At 47.9% G+C, this 12005-nt stretch overlaps 1 protein-coding gene across 1 annotated transcript in view; it reads right to left on the reverse strand.

The window, feature by feature from the left end:
* The window catches only part of DPP6 (dipeptidyl peptidase like 6), a 766975-nt gene extending 758389 nt beyond the window's left edge, over nucleotides 1–8586 (reverse strand). Inside the window, exon 1 of the mRNA XM_022576791.2 lies at nucleotides 8122–8586. Within this exon, the coding sequence (XP_022432499.2) occupies nucleotides 8122–8373 (252 nt within the window). The 5' untranslated portion in view covers nucleotides 8374–8586. The remainder of the gene's footprint in view (nucleotides 1–8121) is intronic.
* Between the last annotated feature and the right edge of the window lie 3419 nt (nucleotides 8587–12005).

A 12005-nucleotide genomic window follows, 5' to 3' on the forward strand; every position in this document is an offset into this window, starting at 1 on the left:
GTTGTATTAATTCCAGTAGTTCTGTCTTTAAAATAGACCTTCCCAAATAGTAAACAACAGGAGATAGAAAGGATTAATTGGTCTTCTCAGTTCCAAATTGGGGAAGATGATAATATCACCTGTTCCATTTTTTTTTTTAAACAGAAGCATATTAAAAGTGACCCCAAATCATCTAAGGTAAAAGCTGATATCAAATGAAATCTGAACACTAGAGAAAGTTAAAAATTGATTTTGACAATGACTGTGATGCCCTGGAAAATCCTTAAGTTCCTTTTGAATTAAAAACCGTGTGTGTGTGTATGTAATTTTTTTTTTTCATTTCCATTGGGCATGGTGCTAGGATGCTTTTAATGCATTCTAAATGCCTTCAACGTGTTTATCTACGCTCTGAAGGGATGAGTGAAAGTAAAATTGTTTGTCTTTTTTGAGGGAACGACTGTTCCAGGACGGAGTCTCCCTCTTTCCTGCGTCCCTATAAGAGTCCAGTCCCTGCCAGGTGCTCATCTACAGCGTTCAGCCCCCAATGCCTGCTGCTCCCAACTGAGATGTTCCCTAATCTGGGAGGCACGGTGTTCACCACCTGGAATTCTACCATCTGGACCTTGTGGGCTTTACTGGCTTCTAGTCTTCCTGAAAAATTACCTATATACGTTCCTCCATCATGGGACAAAAGTGAACATGTCCTGCGCTTCAGGTGGATCTGGATGTTATTAGAAAACACAGAAAGAAATACATGGAGGGAAAAGAGTAAAACTATTGGGGAAACCCATTCAGGGCAAAAATCGTATACTACTGTGGCGAAACTGTTTTTTCCTTTGGCAATTAGCATATCCATTTAGAACCAAAGTAAGTTAGACCGTTAGATTTCATAATGTTCATACTTTTGAAATTCAGTGATATAATTAATTCCTCCACTCGATTACAGTAGCACAGAGGATACTGAGAAGAACACGGGAGAGAAGGGAAGGCTGAGTTTCTCTGAGGTCCAGAGAACACAAGTGATTTGTGGAATATTATTCACGTAATTACTTGTAGTCTTCTCATTTGTAAAATGAGATGTTATCAAATTTTTAAATGTTCTATTTCAGATAATTTCACGATACTAGATCCTTCTAAAGATAAATGTTCCAAAAGTCATTAACCAGAAAGGTTGAGTGTGTGTTTTGTTTTTTTTTAATGTACATAAAATCAAACCAGTGTGCTTAAAGTGGAAGAAAATCAAAATATGGCACATGGGCACTCGATGCCCTTAACGCTAAATTTATTAGAATTTATTTTTTTTTTTACTTCTTTATTGGAGTATAATTGCTTTACAATGGTGTGTTAGTTTCTGCTTTATAACAAAGTGAATCAGTTATACATATACACATGTTCCCATATCTCTTCCCTCTTGCGTCTCCCTCCCTCCCACCCTCCCTATCCCGCCCCTCCAGGCGGTCACAAAGCACCGAGCGAGCGGATATCCCTGTGCTATGCGGCTGCTTCCCACCAGCTATCTATTTTATGTTTGGTAGTGTATATATGTCCATGCCTCTCTCTCGCTTTGTCACAGCTCACCCTTCCCCCTCCCCATATCCTCAAGTCCATTCTCTAGTAGGTCTGTGTCTTTATTCCTGTCTTACCCCTAGAATTTAATTTTAAAAGGGTTACTGTACATATTATTTTTATAGGCAATGCTCTACGAAAGGGATCAATATTGTATGTTGCAGAGAAGCATTCCATATGCACTTGACAAATGCACTGTTATCATCAGAGTAATTGAAAGGAACAGGGTTATATACAATAAGATTGTACATCTTACTCAGCAACTCCTGCCAGTTACTTGCAAACATTAAACTCATTAATCATTCTGACTCTATTAAAGGAGGGAAAGCTTGGGGTATGAAATAAAAAGCTCTATTTGATGGAGTAAAAATGTCCAAAGCCAACATCTAGAGAAAGTCCTGTCTACAGAGTGATACTAGGATATTAATCCCATGTGGGAAAATGAGTGGATCCCATTGTCAAAAATATAAATTGATATTATGTTATTCTAATACTCCAGACCTCCTTAAATCTACAGTTAACGTATATAAGTAAATTATTTAAAAGTGTGCACTGGCAGGAGTAAAAAAAAGCATGCCATATAAAATAGGCTGCCGTGCCCACTTCAACATATCTTATTGCTACACAGAACTCAAATCCACTGAGAAGGCAGAATGCTCATTTTTCGCAAATTCGGCTTTAAGCAAACATGTAGGTTTTTGGCTGACCCTACAGAACAGAGGCTTGTTAACAGACTGAAATTTATTTGCTCTAATTCACAGTGGACAATTGACTCATCCAAAAACACTTAGGCTTACCCTGATTAATTTTTCAAACCAACAGATTAGCTCTCTGTTATGGTTCTCCCCAAGCCAAGGTAACTATGGAGGTGAAATGAGATACACGTAGTGGTGCTTTAAAAAATACAAGGTGCAATGCGGAGGCACGGTATCTTTGATGCTATCCTTGGTTTCACTCATCAGTCAACCAGCACTTAATCCTTTTTTATGTCACCATTCTTACTTCCTTGTAACACAGACAACTTCCCAATGATGACTACATGCTCTGTGCTGAGACAGTAAGCAAAATTTTGTATAATTTTGTTATCTATACTTTACCAAGACATTCACAGAGAGACTGTCTTAGACAGTAAACGCTTCTCACGTGTTTAACATTGTTCTGGAGTGCAGAAGATAAACTTTTCATGAGGACAACTGTTGTGTCCAGCAGGGCATTATGATATGGTGTTATAGGGCATTAAACCCATAAGGATACCTCAAAGCTTATCTAGTGAAATACTTAATGTTATAAGAAAGAAATCAAGATAGTGGGAAAATGTAACTGTACAAGCTTATGTATATTGTATGCCACGCTCGGAGGTGGAAGGGGTGGCGGTACTAGAAGTAGAAATAAGGAGATTAGGCAGTACATTATTCAGAATAGGGAGTCGTAAGGAGAGGGGAATGACAAGTTTAGGGATATATTCTACGCGGATATCTTGGCAACACCACAGAAGCGGTCTAGCGCCCAGCTGCTTGACATGTGGAACAAAAGCTGGGAAGAGAAATCAAGATGGTGACTGCCAAGGTCCTTCCAATTCTCCAGTTCTCCAATTCTGTAAAACAGGAAAGCAAATGATCTCCACAAGAGATGCTAGGACATGTATACCAGAGGAATAAAGCTACTTTAGCCATCTGCTAATACAGAAGCTGTGAAACATACTCAGCTCCCTTTACCTTCATTCTAATTTATCCCATCACTAATTAAAAGAAAGCATGGAAGGGAAAGAATAGAATAGTGGAGACCAAAACCTTGGAGCGTAGGTTCCCCCAACCCCCTGCATGAAAGGGAGGAGGAAAGAATGATTTAAAAAGAAAGCATGGAAGGGGAAGAATAGAATAGTGGAGACCAAAACCTTGGAGCGTAGGTTCCCCCAACCCCCTGCATGAAAGGGAGGAGGAAAGAATGATTTAAAAAGAAAGCATGGAAGGGGAAGAATAGAATAGTGGAGACCAAAACCTAGGAGCGTAGGTTCCCCCAACCCCCTGCATGAAAGGGAGGAGGAAAGAATGATTTACCAAAGAATTCAAAGGCCAAGGTCAGAGAGAGACAGGACATGAATTCATGTGGCATCATGAAAGGCATATGAGGCAAAAGTTTGAAGCGCAGGGTGATGGTCAACAGGAGGAAAAGCGATAACGACAAAGACTGAAGAGGAGCCAGGCCACTGTCTCAAGTAATTAAGGGGACGCTGAGGACATCTGTGTGCAGTTTCTGCAGTGAAGACAATAAGAATGTGAGTCTGTTGTCAAGCTAACTAAGGAAAAGAGGATCCTCGGAACAAGTTAGTGGATTCAGTCTTAGGCCACTTGACTGAGAAGATGAAGCCTCCGAACAGCCCTATGACACCCCACAGCTGTTCTGTAGGTGAGTTACACTAAGCACTGTCAAATTAGTCATGAAAGCAATGGGATCAAGCAGGTGGATGAAAGTTTTAGCCTTTTTCTCAATATGTTAGGAAGATAATATGAACCTAAATATATATATATATATATATATGGGTTTTTTTTAGGTTTTTGTTTTTTTTTTTGCGGTACGCGGGCCTCTCACTGTTGTGGCCTCTCCCGTTGCGGAGCACATGCTCCGGATGCGCAGGCTCAGCGGCCATGGCTCACGGGCCCAGCCACTCCGCGGCATGTGGGATCTTCCGGGACCGGGGCACGAACCCGCGTCCCCTGCATCGGCAGGCGGACTCTCAACCACTGTGCCACCAGGGAAGCCCCTAAATATTTTTAAAAGCATTTGAAATTGGAGCAGAAGAAAGTAAGAGGGGATATAAACATTTCAGTGGAGCCAAGCTGCTTAAAAAACTTAAAGTTGATAGACTCCAAGGAGAAATTAACCAGATATTGGCATCATACCGGTGAAAAATCAAGGTGGAGAGGAAGAAGAAGGGCTAGTTGCTGCAGACATACAGGAAGATGAAATACAACAGGAGCAGTGACAGCATAAGCTGATACACAGCATAAGCAGTGATTTTTGCTCAACCCTGTTTCGGCCAAATTGCTGTTTGAAAATCCTGTTGTCATCACATTTGTATTCTTAGGAAATCATGTGCCACTAAAAATGAAGAACACAGGAACATGGTGATGTGGCCCCAACAAGACCGCTGCCCTGACAGTTACCCATATCCTAAAGTCCTTTAAGAAATCAAAAGGAAATGCTCAAGCAGGGGCAAGACAGAGTTCAGTATTCTAAAAATAATTGAAGTTAATTTCTATCGGAAGTTACTAAATTCCATTAAAAGCCACTTCCAGCAACATTCCCTTTAAGAGTCAACTTATTTTTAAACCTACAAGAATGAATTTTAAACCAAAATAGCTATTGATTCCTCAGAGGGGTTTCCCAAGTCATTGACTTTCCCGCTGCGGACGCGCAGGCTCAGCGGCCATGGCTCACGGGCCCAGCTGCTCTGCGGCACATGGGACCTTCCCGGACCGGGGCACGAACCCGTGTCCCCTGCATCGGCAGGCGGACCCCCCAACCACTGCACCACCAGGGAAGCCCTAGTCATTGACTTTATACTTAAATAAATCTAAGATTGATGAGGAAACTCTAATAGAAAAAGCACTCTGGCTTCCCTTCTTTTTCAAAGTAAAACTTCACATTTTAAAACTGACCCACCCCAAGCACGCTTTTATGTAGTGCTACACAGCAGAGAGGTCCCCTACATGTGTAGTTGGTGCAGAGAGGTAATGCATTCCCAGTCACCCGCCACGCAACTTCGGCATTTGACTTCTCTCTTCTAGACCTGACAACTACCTTCAATTTTATTTTGTGAAGAATTGCCCGTTCTCAGTCATATTCAGGCATGTGTGTGTACACACATATAGAGGTCAAGAACTACATCTTATTTCCCCGTTTCTGGATGGAAGGATGAGGCACAAAGTTCATTGGATTTTAAAGGTACGGTGTTTACCAGCATCTCAGTGACCAAGGTGGGAAAGCTGCTTCTGTTCCATGGAACAGACAAGCCACAGAAGAGCAATGACACACCAGCCTTAGTGCTGGGACTCCAAACAGAAGTGCTGAAGATTTCCTGTGCGCTAACGCAAAGGACCCTTCAGAACCTCGGACAGCTCCCACCTGTGCCCAGCGGACGCCCAAACTGCTAAAGTACATGTTTACGTGGCCGCCCCAAGATACACAGAATGATACGTAATGTGCGTCTCATCAGTTGTATATTTTCATGTTTAAATTTGAGCAGCAGGATGGTTACTCAAGATTGTCTAATCTTGACAAGGGCTGGTATCAGAAAAGCAGTTCTTATATCTACTTGCTTTAGCTAGCGCTCTTGTCTTCAGCAAACAGCAGCCACTGTGCCTGGAGGAAAAGTAATCTGTTTAATGTGCACTTCTATCATTTAGCACATGTTTAGACATAGTTTTTTCAATTCCGAATATTTTGTCTGAGAAAAGCACATAAAAGTTTTCAAGCAATTGATGCTACATTTACCCGTGTGTCATTGCTTGATCGTACATTTTAAACATGATATATATATATCTCATAAGGATACGACATACACATACACTATACTTATACCTACACCTACACACACACACCCTTTTTTGTATTTTCCAGGACTGATGTCAGGAGTTAATGAATTTAAATTACATGTACTGTTCAGAGCCATTTCAGCAGAAATCATTTGCAGATGTTAAATTCATAATTTGCTCGTCGGTTCAACCCTTTGGCTTAGCTGAGAAACAGTTCTAGACATATGTCAAATTGAAAAGGAGGAATATATGCTCAAAGCTAAGATGAGGAGAGAAAAAAAAAAAAAAAAAACATGGGTGGAGATGATCTAAAACAAAATGCAGAAACTCTCCCCTTTCCTTTCCCCTAGCGACACCTAGAGCCTATTAGGAAGCAATTGCTCATGGTTTTCACTTCAAGCATAACACAATCCAACAGTTTTAAGTCAGATTTGAGGCCAAAAGTGCATCATTTCTGTCTGCACTGCAGCTCAGTGGTCTTCCCCAAGATTCTCAGGAGTTTAATCCTCCAGAATTTTTCAACTGCCCCGATGAAACTGCTCCTCAAAGATTCTGCCTCCTTGAACCTGAGAATTCATGCATTTCCCTCAGGACCTGACCCACTGAAGTGAGGGACATCTCTCCGATAGCTCTCTTTTAACCAGGGGAGTCTAGAAATAACCCAACACAAGAAAATCTCATGCAAGATCCGATACAGGGTGTGTGTGCACGCGCGCACACACACGCGCACACACACACACACAAATGAACCACATCTCCCACAAACTTTTGTCATGTCTATTACACTCTCCACATCCTCCACTGATAAAACAAAACAAAAACAACCAGTTCATTGGATTTTAAAGGATTTTAAAGTGATCCCAGGCAGGACATGTTGAATGACCACAGCCTCCTGCTGAGGGCAGGGACATGAACTGCCGGGAGTATGTCGGGGTAGGCCGTCTGAGAGGCTTGTGTGAGGACCTGTGCCCAGGTGCCCCCAGGTGGGAAACTCTCAGAGCTACACACAGTGAGCTCTAGGACCCAACACAGCCAGCCAGGGGCTGTACCAGCCAAGCCAGCCCTGCCTGCCTGCCTGAGAGCTTGTCTGGGATTTTTCTCTTCTTTTTCTGGGAAGAGAAGGTCTCAGAAACATCACTCTCCTCTCTCCGTGGCCTTCCCTGGCCCTCTGAAGAGATGGACAGTATCAACAGAGGCGGTTGAACCCATCCATCTCTGCAGCCGGCTGGTGTCCTGCCTGAGTCATCAGTTACTAAGGTGATATGCAAATCCAACCTTTGAAACCCAGGCTGCCAGCCCCACGAAGAGTAAAAAACGTGCTGCCCGAGAAGTTTTCAGCTCACACAGCCTAAGGTGGTTGCTAGTCCAAGGCTAGGTGTGGGCACAGGCAGGGCCTGACTCCCACCAGCAAAAATTGGGCTGGGCCCTGGGACAAGGGCTTGGGCCTCGGATGCTAGCGCTTTTATTTTATTTTTCGGAAAAGCACACCACCACCACCAGCACTGGGGGGGAGGGCGAGGTGTTGGAGAAGTGAGTGAAGGGACAGCGCCCCGAGGTGAGGATTCCAGTGAGAGGTGGGAGGGGGGAGAAAAAGAGCCTGGGACAGTCTCCTCCTCGAGTCTTAAAGCAGACAAAAGAAAAAAGAAATAAAGGAAAGAAAAGAGAAACCAACTTGTAAGCACAGACAGATCGAATTCCCTCCTTGGCATCCATAGCACCAAGCAGTTAACACCAAGCATCCACACATCCGTGAACCCCCAGCCAATTCCACGCCCCAGCAGCGCAGCTCCACCAGCGCTGCTCTCTCAGCGCCACCAACTCCTGGCCGCCGCCGCCGCTGCAGACAAGGACCCGCTCCAGGACGGCAGTGACCGAGATCCGCGCGAGGAGTGTATTTGCGGGCGCTCCCGGGAGGGGTGGGGGAGGGGTGGGGAAGGAGGGCGCCCCAAGACCATCGCAGACGCGGCGCGGGCGCGTCTCCCCCGGGCTGCCCGGAGCCCCGCGCGCCCACCCACCCACCCACCCACCCAGATGCTCTTACGTCCTCGTCGTCACAGTCGCTCTGCGCCTGGTACTGGAACCGGGGCCGGCCGCCCGCGCCGCCGCCGCCGCCGCCGCCGCCGCCGCCGCGCTCCGGGGGCGCCGCCGCGGGCGCCTGGGCTCCGAGCGGCTTGGGCCCCGCGCCGTCCTCCTCGGGCCCCTGGCCGCCCAGGAGGCGGCTCGCCTCCGGGGGCGCCGGGAAGGACCGCGAGGTGTTGATCTTGCCCGTGAACCTCTGGTACAGCGAAGCCATCGGTCTCCGCGCGCTCTCGCCGGCTGTCTTTGGGGCGTTTTGATAATGGCTTTTCCCCTTTCGGGTTCCCGCTCCCCACTCCCGCCGGGGGAAAAGGGGAAGAAGAACAGGAGGAGGAGGAAGAAAGGACGGCGGCCGCGCGGCCGCTCCTCCCGCGCGCCACTCTCAAGTCGCCGCCGGGCGACTGCCTGGCTCAGCCTCCTCCGCCCCCTCCCCCGGCGGCTCGGCGAAGCCGGGGTCTGGGGGTGTGTTCTCTCTCGCTCGTCTTTTCTGCTTTTCAACTCCTTGCCATGGCCACGTACGGCCTGCTCAAAGCCATCGACATTAAGAAGACAAACAACAAAAAACCATAAAGGGAGGGAAGATGCCTAGGCCCCGGCATTTGGCACCCCGCCTAGAGACCGGCGAGCATCCAGAGCGCATCTCCGCGCCCCGCCCCCGGCCCCCCGCGCGGCTCCTCCTCCCCTGCTCTCCCCACGTGGCCCCTTCACACACCCCCGCCCCCGGGAACTGCGCCCGGGTGGCCAGGGCTGGCAGCGAGGAGGCGGCGGGGCCACGCAGGTCTTGGGTGCGGGCTGGGCGCAGAGGCGCGGTGGGGGCTCTGGGGCTCCGGGCCACCGGGAGGGCACACCCGGCGATACGCGGGGAGGGAGGGTGCGAGAAGAGGCCCGCGATGGGGAGGGCGTCGGGGGCACCGAGGGAGGGGGCTGTCCCCGAGACGCCTGTCCTCGGCTCGGCGCGGGGCTGCGCTCCGCGTCCACGCGCTCGCACCGCGCGCAGCTGCAGCCCGGTCGCCCTCCGAGGCGCTCCCCCTCGTGTTTCCTTCCCAGCTTTTCTTGCCTCACGTGAAACAGCCACGGCCGAGACCCCCGGCGGACCTGGGAGTGTGCACGGGCGTGATGGAGAGCAAACTACGGGACTGCAAGGGAGGGGGCTCGGGGGTCACTGTCTCTGACGAGCCCCCTTCCCTCCCAAACCAAGCTCTTCTCCAAAAACAGATTCCTTTCCCTTCACCCGGTCTCAAAAAGAAGGCAAGGAAAAGGTCACGGAAGGCCAGCGAGGGCCGGCCTGGTGGATATGCCTTCAGAGCAACTCAAACGGTCCTCCCCGTACACCCCACGCATTTGTCTATATCGCGAACTCCATTTTCATTTTCAAGAAATGCATCACCGCCAGCGGAGACTAAAGCATTTGTGAGGCCGGCCACTTCTCCAAAGCTTGCTCCGCGCCGCCCCCACCCCCTCCCCTGAGAGGAACTGGGAGCGGAGATACGACACCAAAGGGGCGCACGGGTCACTCCTCTTGCTGCAGTCAAACGTGCTCCAGCGCCCCTGTGTGGAAAGACACCAGCTGAGCCTCGGCGCCGGGCTCCGACTTCAGACCGCAGGCGGCCTGTCTGGTTTCTCCCCTCCCTTTCCCGGGGTGGATTCCTCCCTCCTGGCCTCCGGGGACTCTCTGTCCGGCTGGAACCCGCGCCCCCGTCTTTCTCGAGGAATCGGGGCGCTCTTCCTTCTAGTCTCCTTGTCCCCCCCCCAACCCCGTTCTCCTTGCGCTGCCCTTGCCCTCTTGTTTGCAGCGCTTCCGGCTGCGATGGACCTGTCCCATCCTGAGCCGACGACGAGGAGCCCAGACTCCGGAGGGAGGGGCCGGGTGGAGGGCTCGCACCTGCCCCGGCACTTCGCTGCCCCTTCCACTCGAGGTCGACGTGGGCATCTTCGCCTTTACCTTCCAGCGGTGCTTCTGCTGCGCCACGGTTTCCGTGACCATCGCAGAAAAACGGGCGAGGCCTCGGCCACTCAGAGGGCCCTGGCGCAGGCTGCCGGCCTTTGCTGGATCTGAGTCCAAGGCCATCTCCTGGCACCACTGTCCAAGCCCAGAAATCCCAGAAAAAGAGACCCAGCTGTTCCTGGTCCTAAAAATATTGCCTCTTCCCGCTGTGTCCTTAACTTGGGGGGAGAAACTGAATGCAGGTGAATACGTCTCCTGGGAGAGGACCCCTTCCAATCCTTTCTACACTCTTCCCAAGCTCTCAACCTAGCAGGTAGTCTTGTTTTAATTAAAATTTATACCACACCACCCTCTGTTTAATCCACTGTGGTTTCCTTCCGCTAAGAAGAAAAACACATCTTAGCCGTAGTTCGAAAACGTTTCCTTTACAGAAACTATAAAAACACGTAAAATCAGTATCTCGATAGCTGGGAGGCTCCCCGCACCACCAAAAGGCCTGTTACATAGGCAGATGTGCCAGCCACAGATCTGGGGGTGCCAGATCATCGCTGCGCCGCTTGACTTCGAAGACAGAGGCAACAATTACAAGGACCATAAAGCTAAACTTTAAAAGTCATCACATTTAGATAAATAGGAAACCTTGCTCTCATCCCCCCTCCCCTGCCCAGCTGTGCTTTAGATCCTTGAAGCTGCCTTTCCAAACCGACTTAAAAGGAAAGCCCCCGCTGCCCACTCTGGCATCTAGAGCTGACATTTCACTAAATATAGATACTTTTAGGGTCTTACTTATGTACTATACATACACACATATATATGAAACGTGCATGTATATATTTACACAAATTCTAAGAAGAAGCATGATAAAACTATTTCTCGTACCAATATAGTTTATACAAAATAGAGTATATGGAAATAGTTTAGATATCATACACAATACTTTATAGATGTGTGTATATAAAGGAGAATAGATTGAAGAAGGGAGATAAGAAAGGCACACATATCCCTCACTTTTGAAATATTCTCAAGCGAGCCTGTAGGTCTTCAAATTACAATCTGGTCAAAGTTAAAAACCCTAACTAAAGGATTCAGACAAGATGCTAAGCAGTTTTTATTTAAAATTATTTGTAAAGTGAAAAATAGCTATAAAATTCAAACAATTGGGGGAAGAGCTGAGGTACAGATCTGTGTTAACAGAAGCATATCTGAAAATTAGACGGGACAAATGGAGGACAGGGGGCTGTCAGGGTGCACAGAGCCCCTCAGAGGCCAGTGTGAAGGGAAGGAGACACAACACTAATAAAACAACCATCTGCACGTGCAAAGCTTCTCCGGTGCCGTCTAGATCCAGGGCCCATCAACTGACTTAAAAAGCATCAGGCTACTTTGCTCCACCTGCACACTGAACACAACTCATTCTAAAGAATACTCTAGACTTTTGAGTGTGAGTCTGTGCGCCCATGTTTGCAAGCGTGTATGCGCTCACACAACCAGATTTGCCTTAAACTTTGATACACACATTGCGGTGTCTCTTTGGATAGACTGTCAGGACTCCGAAGTCCCTAACGCAAAGAGGAAACTAGCTAATATTTTAGGATGAATGAAGCCACTCAATTGCAGAGAATCGCAAGCGGTGGCACTGTATGGGTGCATAATTAATTCACTTACTGCCTTCAATAACCTTTTCAGAACCCCATCCTCTAAATGAGGAAAAAGACCCTGAAGAGTACCAGAACTTCCCAAGGGGCATGTAAATAGAGGTGCAGCACTGCAGAAGGCAACCTGCCAATCCTAACCCTAGCCCTTCACTCAACCTTTAATACTTGAACATGTTGACTGCGCTCTATTGAAGCAGATCTCCATTCCTGCTCATTGGTTAAGTATGGGGAACTATTTTCGAAAATATT

This window comes from Delphinapterus leucas, chromosome 9 (genome assembly GCF_059928025.1).
Source record: "Delphinapterus leucas isolate spDelLeu-1000000601 "Yukka" chromosome 9, BTC_Dleu_Yukka2, whole genome shotgun sequence".
Taxonomy (NCBI): Eukaryota; Metazoa; Chordata; class Mammalia; order Artiodactyla; family Monodontidae; genus Delphinapterus; species Delphinapterus leucas.